The sequence below is a fragment of the Anguilla anguilla genome, chromosome 6 (genome assembly GCF_013347855.1).
Source record: "Anguilla anguilla isolate fAngAng1 chromosome 6, fAngAng1.pri, whole genome shotgun sequence".
In the NCBI taxonomy this organism is placed as follows: Eukaryota; Metazoa; Chordata; class Actinopteri; order Anguilliformes; family Anguillidae; genus Anguilla; species Anguilla anguilla.
The window spans coordinates 693,320-712,500 of NC_049206.1; the positions used below are offsets into that span (position 1 = coordinate 693,320).

The window sequence follows — 19,181 nt, forward strand, 5'->3', positions numbered from 1 at the left end:
AAAAGCAAGCATGGCAGGATATGCGAAGATTGAGGGCTTTGACCATTGACGTCAGGAAAAACTGGTTTCACGACCAGCTCGTGTTTTGGTGAGCGTCTCGTCTTCCCAATCAGTGAATGTCATATGTAGTGTGTATGCCAACCCTTTCCCTCCTCAGAATTTCACCGAGAGTTTAGGTTGGATTCAAAGATCTGTCGTACCTGTCAAATTTGGTTTTAGTATACATATTCGTTCAATTGTGCGGTAATAATGAAACCTAATACACATGAATACCTTTACATTTAATAAAGATGCTGAACGCTAAATGGTCCTCCATTCGGGACGTTCTAACCCACCGATAGGTGTCGCGATAGTTCCTATGCTTCTTTGCGTTTGACCTACCGTCACTTCCTGTTTGTCGTTTCCGGTTTGTGCTCAGTGGTGGATGAGAGTCAACAGTGGAGACGGAGGGGAGAAAGTGTGTTTTAGCTAGGAACCCGCTAGCTACATTACGGCGAGATCTGCGAGATCCTCCCCGTCTCTTTCTGAAAGGGGTCGAAGAAACGCGGCTAGATCTCTATCTCTATTGGTATTGCTGTATACCTGTACTGATATTTAAATTGTTTGGCCGAAAACGAGGAATATAACGGGGAACCCCTTTCAGCCAGCGCAGTCGCCATCTCCAGCACACAGACCGTGTCTTCCTTACGATGGGAAACGCTGCTACCGCCAAGAAAGGCAACGAACTAGAGAGCGGTGAGTGTCTTGGGACACGGGCAGACCCGTACAGTCCAGATGTGTGTGTGCGGGCGTGTGTGTGTAAGCAAATGCAGGCCGGGGTAGGACACACGCTCATTCATTCCTGCCGGAGTAAACATTTAATAACACCCCCACCCTTTCTTGCACACAGCTGGGGCTGGTCGGCTAGCTAGCTGCCTAGCTACGGGAATCTTTTTTGTGAACCGTGCAGGTTGCTGGCTCGCGTACGTTAGCTGCAGTTCTGCAAAGTGTAATACATCGCTAAATCAGAGCAGTCACAAAGCACGTTATGGCCTGCATGCGAACAAAACCATTAAGGTTTGCGTGAGAGGAGCGGTCCTGTATTGAAGAAAATGGCATTTTAGAAATCTCGGTCAGGTTATCCCTCTCGCCTTGCGCTAGCGGGCTAACTGCATCTTAGCTAGCGCTAGCTACGTTATGTATACATCTACATAATTTGCGGAGTGACCGTTCGGCGTTATCACATTTAAATTTGCACATGTGCGCAGTTTTGGGGGTGAATATGATTAATGCGAACCCCGGTGCAGGCTGACATAGGTCACCAGTATTAGTTCTTAGTTAACATACCATTTATTTTCTCTGAAACGTCAACGTTGGCTATCTTTCCGAAAACCAGTCGCGGCCAAGGGTATCAGATTGTTAAATATGAATTATTTTCCGTCGTGGTGATGTCCTTAAATATTCTTCTGATCTCGGTTACTATTTTGACTTAATTTATTTAGCATCCCTCCGACGGCAGAGGCCTGTTGTTTTGACACGGCATACGGCAGTACCACTAGCCAGAGACGGCGCAGCTAGCACACTCCAAGCTATCTAGCGACTAGCTGGCTAGCTAACCTCAGTAGTTATGCTGTTGATATATTGCGAATTGGAGACCGTTATGTTACGATGAAACCTGCAAAACAGGTCGTGTTGGCTTTCTGCCTGAGTTGGCGCTATTGGCTGACAAACTAATAAATGTTGTTGTATCCAAATTATTCTAATGACTACACGAGGTTTCATATAGACCTTAGGAGAGGTCTCTCTAATGTTGTCTCGCAGTGCTTGGTTTAATCGAGGAAAGATGTGTTGTTGACTAAGGATGGTATTAACGTTCGCTAACAAATATTGGTGTTTTCTGGCGCAAAGACTTGAGATTAAGATTAAGCCATTGAGTACTATTCCTGTCAAAACGAAGCTGAAGAAACACCTGTGGTGAAGTAAAGGTCAGGCCTGTGGTACAGTAGTACAGGGCCTCTCTGTGGTACTGTAGTGTAGGGTCTCTCCGTGGTACAGTGGTACAAGGTCTCTCTGTGGTACAGTAGTACAAGGCCTCTCTGTGGTACAGTAGTACAGGGCCTCTCTGTGGTACTGTAGTGTAGGGTCTCTCCGTGGTACAGTGGTACAAGGTCTCTCTGTGGTACAGTAGTACAAGGCCTCTCTGTGGTACAGTAGTACAGGGTCTCTCCGTGGTACAGTGGTACAAGGTCTCTCTGTGGTACAGTAGTACAAGGCCTCTCTGTGGTACTGTAGTATAGGGCCTCTCTGTGGTACAGAAGTACAGGGCCTCTCTGTGGTACAGAAGTACAGGGCCTCTCTGTCGTACAGAAGTACAAGGCCTCTCTGTGGTACTGTAGTATAGGGCCTCTCTGTGGTACTGTAGTATAGGGCCTCTCTGTGGTACAGAAGTACAGGGCCTCTCTGTGGTACAGAAGTACAGGGCCTCTCTGTGGTACAGAAGTACAGGGCCTCTCTGTGGTACAGTAGTACAAGGCCTCTCTGTGGTACAGTAGTACAAGGCCTCTCTGTGGTACTGTAGTATAGGGCCTCTCTGTGGTACAGTAGTACAGGGCCTCTCTGTGGTACAGAAGTACAGGGCCTCTCTGTGGTACAGAAGTACAGGGCCTCTCTGTGGTACAGAAGTACAGGGCCTCTCTGTGGTACAGTAGTACAGGGTCTCTCCGTGGTACAGAAGTACAGGGTCTCTCTGTGGTACAGTAGTACAGGGCCTCTCTGTGGTACAGAAGTACAGGGCCTCTCTGTGGTACAGAAGTACAGGGCCTCTGTAAGCTGTGTGCTGGAGTCCAGTCTCCTTGTTAAAGTTGCGACTGTGCAGAGTTGGAGCAGACGGGCTGTCCAAATCTCCCGCAGTGTTTACGCGGCCTGTGTCTGCTTTGTGCCCTAATATGGTTCTGGGCCCAGTGCTCCCTAATCGTTCATAAAGACAGTGAAAACGTCCCCTCCAGGTGACGTTTGTGTTTGTTTAAGCTCGCTGTTCCCCTGCGGGTTGCTTTGTGGGTTTGTGGTCGGCCACATTCACTAGGGATAGACACACATTTAGGCTTCCCTTCGCTCGCATTAAGTGGCACTTTGTCCTGCGCCAATAACTCATGTATGGAAAGGTGTGTGTGTGCGAGCATGTGTGTGTGTGTGTGTGTGTGTGCCTGTGTGTATGTGTGTGTGAGTGTGCACTTGTGTGTGTGTGCGTGCGTGTGTGTGTGTGTGCTTGTGTGCGCGCATGTGTGTATATGTGTGTGCGTGTGTGTGCGCACGTGTGTGTGTATGTGTGCTTGTGTGTGTGTGTGCGCGCATGTGTGTATATGTGTGTGTGTGCGCGCATGTGTGTATATATGTGCGTGTGTGTGCGTGCGCGTGTGTGTGCGTGTGTGTGTGTGCACGCATGTGTGTGTATGTGTAGCCTGTCCTCTTTCATGCCGTATTGAGCTTTCTTGCCTTTTGTCTCAGTGTATTTTTGGAGGGACTGGGCAGATGTCGTTGGTAATGCACAGTTTTCTTATGATAAAGTGCTGGTGTTTGGACACTGTGTCTGACTGCTTGTGCTCTTTAGAGTCTGAACTGTGTTAGCGTATGTCTGTGTACATACATCTGTGTGTGTGGTGTGTGTGTTTGTGTGTGTATGCATCTATGTATACATGCGTGTGGTGTGTGTGAGTCTGTGTTAGCGCTCACAGACTGTACTCGGTGTGTATGAGCAGTGGGGTGGTGTGTGTGAGTCTGTGTTAGCGCTCACAGACTGTACTTGGTGTGTATGAGCAGTGGGGTGGTGTGTGTGAGTCTGTTAGCGCTCACAGACTGTACTCGGTGTGTATGAGCAGTGGGGTGGTGTGTGTGAGTCTGTGTTAGCGCTCACAGACTGTACTCGGTGTGTATGAGCAGTGGGGTGGTGTGTGTGAGTCTGTGTTAGCGCTCACAGACTGTACTCGGTGTGTATGAGCAGTGGGGTGGTGTGTGTGAGTCTGTGTTAGCGCTCACAGACTGTACTCGGTGTGTATGAGCAGTGGGGTCTAAGCTTGGCTGTTTAAGCCGTTCTAAGCTGATACACTGCCCTGGATAGATTTGTGCAGGAATATTAGCGTTCGCTCACCTGAGTCTTCACATCTGCCCCAAACCCCACACACCAGAGCCATCCTCATCCTCACTCTGTAGCCCCACACACAACCTGCAGCCCCACACACGCTGTAGCCCCACACACACACACACACACTCACACACATTGCGGCCCCACACACACACACTGCAGCCCCAAACACACACACTGCAGCCTCACACACACACACTGCTACCCCACACACACACACTGCAGCCCCACGCACACACACACACTGCATCTCCAGTTCCTGGTTCTGAGCCGCTGTCCAATCAGGAGCCCAGAACCCTGCTTCAGCCTGGGTTTGTCTGGGTATGGCTGCTCAGCTGGGTTTGTCTGGGTATGGCTGCGCAGCTGGGTTTGTCTGGGTTTGGCTGTGCAGCTGGGTTTGTCTGGGTATGGCTGCGCAGCTGGGTTTGTCTGGGTATGGCTGCTCAGCTGGGTTTGTCTGGGTATGGCTGCGCAGCTGGGTTTGTCTGGGTATGGCTGCTCAGCTGGGTTTGTCTGGGTATGGCTGCGCAGCTGGGTTTGTCTGGGTATGGCTGCGCAGCTGGGTTTGTCTGGGTATGGCTGCGCAGCTGGGTTTGTCTGGGTATGGCTGCGCAGCTGTAGAGCTTGAGCACACGGTTAATTAGCAGCACGTCGTTTCTGAGCTTTGAATTAGTCTCTGATTTTGAGGTGAAAACATAAAGCCGCTTCCCAGGGCCTGTTTTTGATCATAATTATTAATTTGTGTGTAATCGAACAGGCTGCACTTGTTAAAACATACTGCGTAGGTTGCTTAGTTACGTGTGTGGTGTAGCTGTAGGTGAAGTTGTTTTGCTTCCCATATCAAATGATTCAAATGATTCAAATGATCCGGTTTCAGATTGGCAGTGAGAGCTGTCCTATCGATGTCTCAGTGGCATTTTACAGAATGTGTGTGTGTGTGTGTGTGTGTGTGTGTGCATGTGTGTGGTAAGTTCTGGGACTGTGTGTGTGTGTGCTGAAAGTTCTGGAACTGAGTGTGTGTGTGTGCATGTATGCGTATTTTGAGTGTGTTAACTTCTAAAGCTGGATTGAGCTTGCTGGTCATTTCTGTTTAAATAAGCCTAATAAATAAATGTCTCATTTTATTATTGCTGACTGCAGAGGAGACTCCACTGTGGATAGTTCCTCTCCTCTTAGTCTCTCTGCCCCGGAGGAAAGGGGACAGGTGGGCTGAGTGTCCCGGGTTAATGGGATCCACCTGCAGCTTTCTCACCGACGCTATGGGTCAAAGGTCAGGGGTCATGGGCACAGCTAAGATTAGAGAATGAAGGATGAAGATCCTAAAGGCAGGAGTTTGTTCGTTGCACTGTGAACAGATTTGAATGTGTTACACCGTGAGCAGATTTGAATGTTTTACACTGTGAGCAGATTTGAATGTTTTACACTGAGCAGATTTGAATGTTTTACACTGAGCATATTTGAATGTTTTACACTGAGCAGATTTGAATGTTTTACACTGAGCAGATTTGAATGTTTTACACTGAGCATATTTGAATGTTTTACACTGAACATATTTGAATGTTTTACACTGTGAGCAGATTTGAATGTTTTACACTGTGAGCAGATTTGAATGTTTTACACTGTGAGCAGATTTGAATGTGTTATGGCGTTAACCCTTTGTGGGCGGGTGACCTGTTGCATGCTGCTGGTTTTACACGTTTACAGTTTCACCGTCTGCTCGTGGGAGAGAGACGTGTGTGTCCCCGTGAAAAACATGGACCTCACAATGCTGGTACAGAATCACACGTCTTAAAGAAATGGCTGCATTTATTAAAATGGTGTTGAAAAGTCATGGAAACTGTGTGAATTGAGTGGGAATCCTGTAGAAAAAGGTGGGTTATGTTTTCTGAATAAACGAGTAGCCTACCCAGCCCTTTACTGAAAGAGAGACTGTCGTACTAAAGCAGTTCTTTTGTGATGGAAACACTTTTACGGTTCAAGCAGGAAGTGATGTTGCTTCAGTCCCACTCAAATGTCCCTGCACTGTTCTCCCCGTGTGTCCTGTGCCCCCCCCCCATTATATTTTTCATTGCATCTGATCCACTGTCTGTATTTTGGATGTGCTCTCTGTAAAAAAGCTGTCTTTTTCTCTTTCTCTCTCTGTGTGTCTCTCTCTCTCATCCCATCCGTGTGGACCCTTGGGTGATGTGTAGAGACCTTTGGTATGCTCGCTCTGCCTGTCCTCCAGCGTCTTTGACCCGTCTAGCTATCTGTCTGCCTCCTGGTTCAGTTCTCAGATGTTTTTAAACAATCAGTGCTTCAGTGCACAGTACTCCAGTGCACAGTGCACAGTGCTTCAGTGCACAGTGCACAGTGCACAGTACTCCAGTGCACAGTGCACAGTGCTCGAGTGTACTGAATGTTTGAATGCATTGCACATTTGCTGTGCTGGTTAAATGTGAGAGCGAAATAAAGATCTTTGCGCACTGTGTAAAGATCCGTGGTGCAGGACAGCTGCACTATCCTGTGTGTTCTGTAGTGCAGTATGAGCCTGAAGTGTTTTAACTTCCTTTGTTCTTTTTCTGACTGGGCTTTCTGACCCTTCTGAAAGTGATGCACAACGGCTGCATGTGCAGTCACAGCCTGCCAGCTTAATCCTGATTGGCCCATTGGTTCAGTCTCTTATTCCTGATTGGCCCATTGGTTCAGTCCTTTATTTCTGATTGGCCCATTGGTTCCATCCCTTAATCTCGATTGGCTCTTCTATCCAAACCCCTTATTCCTGTCGGGTCTGTGTGATCTGCAGTGCTCTTGGCATCACGATGTGTAGTGCCTGCATTGTTACGTTCTGTTGTGTACTTTGTAAGACTTGGTTTGGTTTGATTTAGTGTGTTTGCTTTGGTTTTATTGTGTCTAATGTGGACTCAGACAGGCCTGTGTTGTGACTGTCCTCCCCTTGCCTTGCAGTGAAGGAGTTTTTAGCCAAAGCCAAAGAGGACTTCTTAAGGAAATGGGAATGTCCGCCACAGGTGAGTTTAATATTATTTCCATCCCTATACCTGTGTACAGGTGCTGCTTTCTTTGGGTAATTTTCAGTTTCAGATGCAGAGCTGACCGTCTGCACCATAACTGCACTCCATAACTGCTCCAGTGCAGAACTGACCATGTCTGTGCCCCCATAACTGCTCCAGTGCAGAACTGACCATGTCTTTGCCCCCATAACTGCTCCAGTGCAGAACTGACCATGTCTGTGCCCCCATAACTGCTCCAGTGCAGAACTGACCATGTCTGTGCCCCCATAACTGCTCCAGTGCAGACCTAACCATGTCTGTGCCTCCCTCTGTCAGTGATCCAGTGCAGAACTGACCATGTCTGTGCCTCCCTCTGTCAGTGCTCCAGTGCAGAACTGACCATGTCTGTGCCTCCCTCTGTCAGTGATCCAGTGCAGAACTGACCATGTCTGTGCCTCCCTCTGTCAGTGCTCCAGTGCAGAACTGACCATGTCTGTGCCTCCCTCTGTCAGTGATCCAGTGAAGAACTGACCATGTCTGTGCCTCCCTCTGTCAGTGCTCCAGTGCAGAACTGACCATGTCTGTGCCTCCCTCTGTCAGTGATCCAGTGCAGAACTGACCATGTCTGTGCCTCCCTCTGTCAGTGCTCCAGTGCAGAACTGACCATGTCTGTGCCTCCGTCTGTCAGTGCTCCAGTGCAGAACTGACCATGTCTGTGCCTCCGTCTGTCAGTGCTCCAGTGCAGAACTGACCATGTCTGTGCCTCCCTCTGTCAGTGCTCCAGTGCAGAACTGACCATGTCTGTGCCTCCCTCTGTCAGTGATCCAGTGCAGAACTGACCATGTCTGTGCCTCCCTCTGTCAGTGCTCCACAGGTCTAGATGACTTTGAGCGGCTGAAGACTTTAGGCACAGGGTCGTTTGGCCGCGTCATGCTGGTCAGACACAAGGGAACAGAGCAGTACTACGCCATGAAGATCCTGGACAAGCAGAAGGTGTGTGTGTGTGAGTGTGTGTGTGTGCATGTGCGTGCGTGTCTGTGTGTGTGTCTGTGTATGCGCACGGGCGGTGTGTGTGTATGGTAAGTGCGTGTGAGTGTGTGTGTGTGCGTGCGTGCATGCATGTGTGTGTGTGTGCTGACTCCACTCTCTCTGTGTTAAGGTGGTGAAGCTGAAACAGATAGAACACACACTAAACGAAAAAAGAATACTGCAAGCTGTTTCCTTCCCCTTCCTCGTCAGATTGGAGTACGCCTTTAAGGTAAATACCTCTTTACCTCTACCTGTGTCTGCCCGTATCTCTGCCTGTAAGGTAAATACCTCTTTACCTCTACCTGTGTCTGCCCGTATCTCTGCCTGTAAGGTGAATCTCTCTCGGTCTTATTCTAAACCTTTTTTTGTGTTCGTTTCCAGGACAACTCTAATTTATACATGGTGATGGAGTATGTTCCAGGGGGGGAAATGTTCTCACACCTCCGACGGATTGGAAGGTTCAGGTGAGTTGGGGTCTGGGGGTTAAATGAAGCGTTTAAGGTCTGGGGGTTAAATGGAGGGTTTAAGGTCTGGGGGTTAAATGAAGCGTTTAAGGTCTGGGGGTTAAATGGAGGGTTTAAGGTCTGGGGGTTAAATGGGGGGTTTAAGGTCTGGGGGTTAAATGAAGCGTTTAAGGTCTGGGGGTTAAATGGAGGGTTTAAGGTCTGGGGGTTAAATGGGGGGTTTAAGGTCTGGGGGTTAAATGGGGGGTTTAAGGTCTGGGGGTTAAATGGAGGGTTTTTGGGGTGTATTCAGTGATGAAATCCAGTGTCGTATATTACCTGCATTATGGGGCTTAGCGGCCGATAGAGAGGCACGTGCCTTGTGTTCACTGTGTGCAGTAGCTATTAATGAACTCCTGAAGTAAAGGGACATTTTGTCATCCTTTATCATCAGCAGCATAGTCATTTATGTGGAAAGATATAAATACCCTCTAATGCAGCTGTACAGAAAGATATATAGATCATATTTTGTTTAAAATCCAAAGATGAATTGATTAATACCATACTCTACATGCTGTGACTTCCTGTTTGCACAGGGATAGCCCAGGAAACACTATCTCAGCACAGGATTAGCACAGAAAACACTGTCTCAGCACAGGGTTAGCACAGGTAATACTGTCTGTGCACAGGATTAGCACTGAAAACACTGTCTCCGCACAGGGATAGCACAGGTAATACTGTCTGTGCACAGGATTAGCACTGAAAACACTGTCTCCGCACAGGGTTAGCACAGGTAATACTGTCTGTGCACAGGATTAGCACTGAAAACACTGTCTCCGCACAGGGATAGCACAGGTAATACTGTCTGTACACAGGATTAGCACTTGAAACACTGTCTCAGCACAGGATTAGCACAGGCAATGCTGTCTGTGCACAGGGTTAGCACAGGAAATACTGTCTCAGCACAGGGGTAACACAGGTAAGGCTGTCTTTCTGTGGAGAGTATTAGCATAACTAACATTTTATATGCCAGCAGCCGTACCACCACACACTCTGCTCCTGCCGACTGGCTGAAGCTAAGCAGGTGTGGGCTTGGTTAGTAGTTGGATGGGAGACCACCAGGGAATACTGAGGTAGTGCTGGAAGTGGTGTTGGTGGGCCAGCAGGGGGCAATCTTCCCTCTGGTTAAATAAACCCCAATGCCCCTGTGCAGTGACGGGGACACTGTGCTGTCGGAGATGCCGTCTTTCGGATGAGACGTTAAACCGAGGTCCTGACTCACTGTGGTCATTAAAGATCCCATGACACTATTCGCAAAGAGTAGGGGGTTCCCTGGTGTCCTGGCTAAAATCCCAGATCTGGCTCTTGCAAAAACTTGCCACCCCTGATTTAATTGGCTAAAAAAATGTTCTCTCCCTCCAGTGGAGCTGCTCAGTGGCCAACAGTAGAGGATTATAGTTGTACTGGGCAGCTCCCAGGTGTGAATGTGTATGAGTGTGAAGCAGGGCGTTTCTGCAAAAGAGCATCCGTGCTCAGTGAACCTACCCTGGGTAAATAAAGGTTAAATAAAAATAAAAAATAACATTTTATTGCTTTCTTTGCCCAGGTTTGCATTGCTAACGTTTCTCTCTGGACAGGGTTAGCATAGCTAACGTTTCTGTCTGGACAGGGTTAGCATTGCTAACGTTTCTGTCTGAACAGAGTTAGCATTGCTAACGTTTCTGTCTGAACAGGGTTAGCATTGCTAATGTTGGTTCTGTCTGAACTAGCATAGCTTAGTTTGTTCCTGTCTGAACTAGCATAGCTTAGTTTGTTCCTGTCTGAACTAGCATAGCTTAGTTTGTTTCTGTGTGAACTAGCATAGCTAACATTGGTTCTGTCTGAACTAGCATAGCTAACATTGGTTCTGTCTGAACTAGCAGAGCTAACATTGGTTCTGTCTGAACTAGCAGAGCTAACATTGGTTCTGTCTGAACTAGCATAGCTAACATTGGTTCTGTCTGAACTAGCAGAGCTAACATTGGTTCTGTCTCTCTGTCTCTACACAGCGAACCTCATGCTCGATTTTACGCAGCACAGATAGTCCTGACGTTCGAGTACCTGCATTCTCTCGACCTGATCTACAGAGACCTGAAGCCCGAGAACCTTTTAATCGATCAGCACGGCTACATCCAGGTGTGCTACTCTCACACACACACAGCACGGCTACATCCAGGTGTGCTACTCTCTCACACACACAGCACGGCTACATCCAGGTGTGCAGCCTTACTCTCTCACACACACACAGCACGGCTACATCCAGGTGTGCAGCCTCTCTTACTCTCTCTCTCCCACACACACACAGACACACACACACTCTCTCCCTCACACACACACAGACACACACACACACTCTCTCACACACAGACACAGACACACACACACTTTCACACACACACACACACACACATACACTCCCTTCACACACAGACGCACACACGCACACACACTCTCTCCTCACACACACACAAACTCACACACACTATATCTCTCTCTTTGTTCATTTATCTGTGTTTTGCTGATTTCTTCCTTGATTCAGGTGACAGATTTCGGCTTTGCCAAGCGGGTAAAAGGCCGGACCTGGACGCTGTGCGGAACCCCAGAATACCTGGCCCCGGAGATCATCCTGAGCAAGGCCAGTGGCAGGGGCGGGGCCGCTGTGTATGGGGTGGAGCTTGTGTGTTTGGTGGGGGCAGGCCTCTGTGTATGGGGTGGGGCTTGTGTGTTTGGTGGGGGCGGGGCTTGTATGTATGGGGTGGAGCTTGCCTATTGTGGGGATGGAGCATGTGTGTTTGGTGTGGGTGGGGCTTGTATGTATGGGGTGGAGCTTGTGTGTTTGGTGGGGGCGGGGCTTGTATGTATGGGGTGGAGCTTGCCTATTGTGGGGATGGAGCATGCGTGTTTGGTGTGGGTGGGGCTTGTATGTATGGGTGGAGCTTGTGTGTTTGGTGTGGGTGGGGCTTGTATGTATGGGTGGAGCTTGTGTGTTTGGTAGGGGCGGGGCTTGTATCTATGGGTGGAGCTTGTGTGTTTGGTGGGGGCGGGGCTTGTATGTATGGGGTGGAGCTTGCCTGTTGTGGGGGTGGAGCATGTTCATGTCAGCTGTATATTTGTGTATTTTAATGTGGTTGTTTGTTTTGTTTTTCCAGGGCTACAACAAAGCGGTGGATTGGTGGGCCCTGGGGGTGCTAATATACGAAATGGCAGCGGGGTACCCCCCATTCTTCGCTGACCAGCCCATCCAGATCTATGAGAAAATAGTGTCTGGGAAGGTATGGAATGAGAATGAAGGTATTCACTGGTTAATGTGTGTGACAGATTACACAGGGCAGGAGGGTGGGACTGCTGAAGCCTGCGCTGCAGTAATGCCTTAGTGCCTGGGTTAGGGTTAGGCCCAAAAAGTGTGTTGTTTTGGTGCGTTGAGAAAAGGGCGTTGTTTTGGTGAGTTGAGAAAAGCGCAGTGTTTTGGTGCGTTGATTAAAGCGCGTTGTTTTGATACGCTCCCCTCCGCAGGTGCGCTTCCCGTCCCACTTCAGCTCGGACCTGAAGGACTTGCTGCGGAACCTTCTGCAGGTGGACCTGACCAAGCGCTACGGCAACCTGAAAAACGCCGTCAACGACATCAAAAACCACAAGTGGTTCGCCACCACCGACTGGATCGCCATCTACGAGAGGAAGGCAAGAGCGCGCACGCCTGTCTCTGTCTCTCTGCTTCTGTGCGCTCTTAAAAAGGGCTGCAATAAAAGTGTTTATATTATTATTAATATTATTATTTGTATTACTGAAGTTCATAGATTTCTCTCCCGGTAGTTACTGTTAGGCTGATGGAGAACATTAAAGTGGGTTTAGTTTAGTTGTTTAGTTTGTAAGCTGACAGCTGCACGTGGGCTTTCTGGGTGAAACGTTCTGAAGGGGGAGAAATTACCAGTTTTCTACCATGTGTGCCATGTTTCACCTTAGTTGTGATGGAAATAAAACGTGTTCTTTTGATGTGTGTGCATGCGTGTGTGTGTGTGTGTGTGCGTGCGCGTATGTGTGCGTGCGTGCACGTATGTGTGTGTGTGCGTGCGTGTGCGTATGTGTGTGTGTGTGTGTGTGTATGTGCGTGCATGCACGTATGTGTGTGTGTGTGTGTGCGTGCGTGCACGTATGTATGTGCGTGTGTGTGTGTGCGTGCGCGTCTGTCCGTCTGTCTGTCCGTTGTCAGGTGGAGGCCCCGTTCATCCCTAAATGCAGAGGCCCGGGGGACACCAGCAACTTTGACGACTACGAGGAGGAGGACATCCGGGTGTCCGTGACAGAAAAGTGCGCCAAGGAGTTCTCTGAGTTTTAGCGTGTGAGGAGAGTCAGGTGACTGCAGGCCAGGGACGGGGCACATCCAGCAGAGCGTGGGGAAGCCCAGAGCCTCATATTCTAGCAGCGACCCCTGACCCTTGACCCCTGACCCCTCATTCCCCTGGGCCCTGGGTACGGGTCGAGAGACGGGCAGCCTCTGGCTCTGCTGCAGCACTCACTCACTCAGCTACATTACTCCCCATTACATTACTCTCCCATTACCTTACTCCCCTATTACATTACTCCCCATTACCTTACTCCCCTATTACATTACTCCCTTGTTACATTACTCACCCATTACTCCCCCTACTCCAGCCCCACTCCCCTCCTGTTCCAGCTCCATCCCTGCTTCACCACATTACAAACTTCTAACTCCACCCCTCCTGCTGTCTCCACATTTTATTGTATTTTACTCCCCACCCCCTTCCGACTGTCCATATGAACAGCCCCTTGCCCCTCTGCCCCCCCATGTGAGCGAGTGCTACATAGCGGGGGTGTCCCAGAGCCGCAAAATCTGGACAAGAGAGAGAAGGAGAGAGAGAGAGGTGTCAGCTTCTAGTTACTCAGAGCTCAGAGGTTTTTTTGTCTGTTACAACATAAATTCTTTTCACCTTCTCTTGGCCCAGATCGAAATATTGGCAACTTTTTTCTTTTTTTTTTTTTTCTTTTTTTTTTTGCATCTCTCAAAAGTAGAAGTTTGTTGCTTGTGCATATCTTTCTCTGTCAAAGAGCCTGCCCAGCCCCCCAAGCAAGATGACCCCTGGGGGGGGTTTTTAAGCCCCACTCCCTCCACATTTCTCCTCCCTGTATACCTGTAGGTCTGAGTGTTGCTGCTCAACCCCACCTGTGGTGGGTGTGCATAATCTGCATCCCTACATCAGCTTTTCTTCTCTTCTCCCTTCAGTCAGAACCTTTTCAGTCACGTATGAACACTCTGTGAGAACGCAGTCATGTGAAGAACATTACTGGGCCACCACCAAAAAAAGAAACGTCTGGATTCTGCAAAAAAAAAAAAAAGTGTTCTTCGCTTCACCTCTGTTCGTGCGGAATCGAAGCAGTGTAGAGAACCTGGTTGCTTTGCGGTTTGTTGTCAGTAGAACAGGTCCTAACTGGGGCAAGAAGGCTAGCTTTGGGAAAAGGTGATGAACCTGAAGCCTCATCTCCTTCTCCATTAGGAGTTCAGTACTGAGTTCCTTTAGGAGTTCAGGGCAGAAGCTGAGTTCCTTTAGGGGTTCAGTGCTGAAGCTGAGTTCCTTTAGGGGTTCAGTGCTGAAGCTGAGTTCCTTTAGGAGTTCAGGGCGGAAGCTGAGTTCCTTTAGGGGTTCTGGGGCTGAAGCTGAGTTCCTTTAGGGGTTCAGTGCTGAAGCTGAGTTCTTTTAGGGGGTTCAGTGCTGAAGCTGAGTTCCTTTAGGGGTTCAGTGCTGAAGCTGAGTTCTTTTAGGGGTTCAGTGCTGAAGCTGAGTTCCTATAGGGGTTCAGAGGCTGAAGCTGAGTTCTGAGAAAAAGCCGCCACATTTCAATATTCAGCCAACATTTATTACTCCTTTCTCTCCTGCTTTATTTGATATTTTTATGCCCGAATGTAGCTGCAGTCTGCAGGTGTGTGTGCACGCGTGTGTGTGTGCGCTCACGTGCACGTGCGCGTGCATCCACACGTGTGTCTGCGTGTTGTGTGAATGTATGTATGTGCATGTCAGCGAGTGTGTGTCCGTCTGTGTATGTGTGTGAACGTGACATCGGGGATGCGTCATTCACACACCCTCTGTAACCAAATCTCCAAAAATCTGACTGTCTGTTACTGTTATTCACTTTTCAACTTATTTCGTAAGATCGTCATTTTTGTTTTTATTATTTATACACATATTAGAGAGATGCTGTCTAAAAAGTATTTTTAAATGGTAAAATGCATAGCTGTTGCTTCCTCTGAAAGATTTGAAACCCAGGGACATTAACATTTTGGTTAAAAGATTGACAGCACTGGTGTCAGAACATCGCCAAGGCACGAACTGCTCTTGGGTCAGTTTACATCTATGGTACTGACCATTCTGGGATCAGTTTATATCCATGGAACTGATTGCTCTGCGGTCAATTTATATCTGTGGTACCGGCTGCTCTGGGATCAGTTTATATCTGTGGTACTGACCATTATGGGGTCAGGTTATATCCATGGTACTGTCTGCTTGGCAAACCGTTTATATCCATGGTACTGGCTGCTCTGCAAACAGTGTATATCCATGGTACGGACTGCTCTGGGATCAGTGTATATCCATGGTACTGACTGCTCTGGGATCAGTTTATATCCATGGTACTGGTGATCCCTGACAAGGCTGTCTGTATGGATGTGATTGATTTTATAGTCCTCCTCTCCTGTAGCCTCTGACATCCCAACCGTGGGCTGGGTCATCAGTTCTTCATGTCTTTAGTTTGTTGGATATTTTGCACAAAGTCATTAGAAGGCTGACACTGACGAGACGCTGTGCTCCTCTGTATTTACCTGTGTGTGCAAGGGAAGTATAAAATACTTTGCTGTAGCAGATTTTATGTAATAAAAATTATATATATACGTCACATTAATAAATGAAGAGAAAACCCTTTGTATGAAAATGTTGGTCTTTTGTTTTTCATTTAGATTGGGGGGGGGGCTGGCATTGCGTACAACACATGTTCTTCTGCATCTAAGTTCTGATGATTGTACCATATTTGACATATTTAACACTGATTTTTACAATTCAGAATTTCAAGTGATCTCTGTTCCCTGTCTTGCTGTCATGTGCACAAAAATGTTAATTTCGCCTAGATTATCCGTGCGCACATTTGATCCATATTTTAGCAGATTTCATTAGGATGCCGTTATATTAGCAGTGCATGTGGCAGTGTGGTTTGGCCCCATGAAGATCTGCAGAGCAGGTAAATATGGAAAGAGCAGTGTAACGTTACGCGATGCTCAACGTGCAGCTTGTGCTCTGAAGTGCACTCGGACCCTGACAGGGAGACCCACCCCGCTTCAGAACCGCCAGAAACCTGCACTCTCCGTCCTCAGCGCTGTGGAGCTGCAGGAGTGAGAACCCCATTTATCAACTCAGGGGTCCTTTTACACGTGATCTTTCTGTTTATATGGATGAAATAATATTCATTAAATATTCATTAAAATTAATTCGAAAATGTTGATCCTGTGAAATGAAGGGCAAATGCCTGTGCTAAGCTGTTGCTCCTCATCGTTTCCGCTTCAGTAGAACCGCACTGCTTTAGTGGGGTTGCTCTAGTGGGGCTGCTCTAGTGGGGGCTGCTCCAGTGACTGGTTGGAAGGGTGGCGTCCTATGACTGTCACGTTGAAAGTCACTGAGCTCTTCAGTACGACCCATCCTACTGCCAATGTTTGTCTGTGGAGATTGCATGGCTGTGTGCCTGATATTATGCACCTCTTAGCAGGGGGTGTGGCTGAAATAGCCACATATCTTTGGCCATGCACTGTATGGTTTAAGTACAATTTATGATGAAAAATGTTTTACAGTAGAAAGGGGCTAAATATATGAGAACATAGGCTTCTGCCCAAAACAATTATTTGTTATTTTTGATTCACGTGTATGTTAATTTAACAAGCACAGTATTTTAAGACATTTATTGACAAATACATTTTCATTGGAAAACAGTAACCTACATAAGATTATGGTCTTATGTCCAAAATGTGAAGAAAAAAAAAAGCAAAACCATTTTTTTATCCGATGGAAAAGAAATCAAGTTAATTTAACAACCTCAGTGATATATAATAATAGAAATGTGTTTTAAGACATTGATGATAAATATAAAACTATAGGCTATTTCCTGGTTTAAAAACAGTAACATATTTTCTGTTCAGATGGACAGGAAATCTTAATTTTACAACCATGTTACACAAAATTAATTAAATGTGTCTTAAAATTAAAATTTAGGATGAAAAATGTTTCAGTGGAAAATGGCAAAATACATGAGTAAAGTCTTGTCTTATTTTTGTGATTCAGTCATATAGGAAATCATTTTAATTTAACAACCACAGTAAAATAAATGTCTGGAAAAGTGTTTGAAGAAATGTATGGTGAACATTTTGTTTGAGTGTAAAAATATGGAAAATGTATTGAAATGTGCTTAAAGAAATTTATGTTGAAAAATAATCAGGTTCAACCTAATTCAACTAGTGAAAATTGTGGATCATCAGGAATCAAGGATTAACCCATGCCCTAACCTTTATCAAACTCCTGAACCCAGCACACCATGGTTGCTGAATTAACATGATTTCCTATACAGTCGATTTATAAAAGAACATTTTTTAAATTCTGTCTTTTTTCATGTTTTGGACATAAGCCTTACGTGCTTTTCAGTTTTTCACTGAAATTTTTCTGTTGAACAATTTCTATAAATTTTTTTCTCAGTTTTGAACATAAGTCTAGTTTATGTATTTTGCTGTCTTTTCACTGATATACATTTTTCATAATCAATTCCTTAAAGCACATTTCTATCCTTTTTTATCTGTGGTTTTGACATGAACAGGATTCCTTTGCATCTACAGAACTACAGTGTCCATAACCCACCGCAAGTGAACAGCCGTTGTGTGATTGGCTGCGACAAATGCTTTTTGTTGGAATGTTTGCAGCGAGTTCTGAGAGGAAGCTTTTCGTAGAATTTAGCAAGCAGGCTGCATTAATCAGAAAATAAGGTAAGTAGCTTGCCGCTAAATATATATTTGCTCAAAGAATGAAAGTCAACAATTTGCGTATTATTTTTTTGAGGCAGTGTTAAATTATCTATGTGTGTCAGTCCTTGATTTGTCGAATTTATAGCTTAATCCATCATGAATCACCTAGCTGGCTAGCTGGGCGAATGTCAAATACTAGATATGGATAGTTGCGAAATGATGGAATTGTTGTATTGAAAACGTATGAAGGCGCTGGACAATGAGCGAATTAGATGCTTTGCCATGCAAGTATTATGTTCCTATAAAGGAGTCCCAAAATTTAATCCACAGGAATCATATCCAACAATTTGAAGTAGTAGCTGTTTTTTGTTTTTGTTTTTAAGCAAGCTTGGCTTTCCACAGTTTTGTTTCTTTAACTTTCCGTATTCTTATTAAATAGTAAGGTAGAGTAGCCTAGCCTACCAACCCCCCTAGATTAGATGACATTCTAGGAGTAGCCTACACTTTTAATAACGTCATCTGATTTTTATTTATTTTTTAATACCAGCTAATTCGAAATACACTTACATTTTAAGTGTTTTTTATCATTCTGTCATTTGAATTAATCGATTTCTTATTCCGTCTTAATTCCGCATTTTCCTCGTATTTGACAAGTCGCCAAAAGCGCAAACCGTTTGGAATATTTTGTGAGAATTATTGGTATGAGACAATCTTGATGAACATTTTTCCTGCAGCATCACGAAGACTTTAAGACGCTTCTAAAGACGACAAAGACTGTAAAATAAATATAATAACAACATTAGTAGCAGGCTACTATTTGATGTCGTTCGCCACCATTCCTGGCTCATTCTGACAGATTGAGTTTCCATGGTAAATTGAATAAAAGAAAGCAGTAAACTTCTCGCTTAACCATCTTCCACCATCAAAGGGTCAGTCTGCCAGAGAACCATTTTTATAAATCGTTTGAATAACATTGCTCCTAGGTTAGCGTGCAGTTCCGAAGTGAACACTATACTGAAGTCAGTGTCATGAAAGTCCTTCGCCCTCGACCCCAGGAGCTTTAAAGAAGTGTTTTGAACATGAAATTAACATCCCTTACGTAAAGCGTCATTTTTTATATGTTAAAAGTGTCTTTATTAAATGCACAGTGTCAAACGGTGTGTTCCTGTGCGGGTTGTTGTGGGGCTGGGGCGTATGGCTTGTTAGTCCGAGCTCAGTGTGCCGTAGGTTGATCGTGCTTTTACATAAGTGTGTTTTTCCTATTTCCGACGGTTAAGTAACTGCGCGTGCATCAGTGCAAGGCTCCAGATTTTTACTGATATATTTTAACTCAAGGAAATTGTCTTTTGAGTCCTGCCTACCAATGACACGTATGGAAAACGAGTAACTTTGACATTTTTTATATTTGGGAAGTCTGTGTATTCTTGTTAAATTTAATTTTACGCGAAATCTTTTGGTAGCCCATTGGATGAATTTTGTGTTTGGCTTTGTGGATGTTTTGCCTTGAACATACTTTTACGTTTGTGATGCTGGATGTTGAATTTAACTTCAGATGAAGT

General features: G+C 46.2%; 2 protein-coding genes across 6 annotated transcripts in view; both read left to right on the plus strand.

Annotated features, from left to right (window-relative positions):
* The first annotated feature begins 405 nt into the window (after nt 1-405).
* LOC118228903 (cAMP-dependent protein kinase catalytic subunit beta-like) lies at nt 406-13,248 on the plus strand. Of its 2 annotated transcripts, XM_035420477.1 has the most exons (11): nt 406-735; nt 6,310-6,318; nt 7,064-7,125; nt 7,972-8,100; nt 8,267-8,365; nt 8,518-8,600; nt 10,628-10,754; nt 11,158-11,253; nt 11,768-11,890; nt 12,132-12,296; nt 12,826-13,248. In XM_035420477.1, exons 1-11 carry the CDS (start codon nt 690-692, stop codon nt 12,949-12,951), a joined length of 1,065 nt encoding a protein of 354 aa, XP_035276368.1. In that variant the 5' UTR covers nt 406-689; the 3' UTR covers nt 12,952-13,248. The 2 variants fall into 2 exon arrangements, with proteins under 2 accessions (XP_035276368.1, XP_035276369.1); XM_035420478.1 differs by lacking the exon at nt 6,310-6,318.
* Nucleotides 13,249-17,511: 4,263 nt separating this feature from the next.
* LOC118228949 (sterile alpha motif domain-containing protein 13-like) overlaps nt 17,512-19,181 on the plus strand; it is an 11,498-nt gene continuing 9,828 nt past the window's right edge. The window contains exon 1 of one of the 4 annotated variants that reach the window (XM_035420552.1): nt 17,512-17,643. The gene's annotated coding sequence lies outside the window, so the exon portion shown is untranslated. Of the gene's footprint in view, nt 17,644-17,861 lie in introns of those variants that run through there. The other 3 variants (XM_035420556.1, XM_035420555.1, XM_035420553.1) reach the window with 3 other exon arrangements.

Coding starts and splice junctions, on each gene's coding strand:
- LOC118228903 (XM_035420477.1), top strand. CDS start 690: ATGGGAAACGCTGCTACCGCCAAGAAAGGCAACGAACTAGAGAGCG. Junction 7,126..7,971: donor AATGGGAATGTCCGCCACAG/GTGAGTTTAATA, acceptor TCCCTCTGTCAG/TGCTCCACAGGTCTAGATGA. Junction 8,601..10,627: donor CGACGGATTGGAAGGTTCAG/GTGAGTTGGGGT, acceptor GTCTCTACACAG/CGAACCTCATGCTCGATTTT.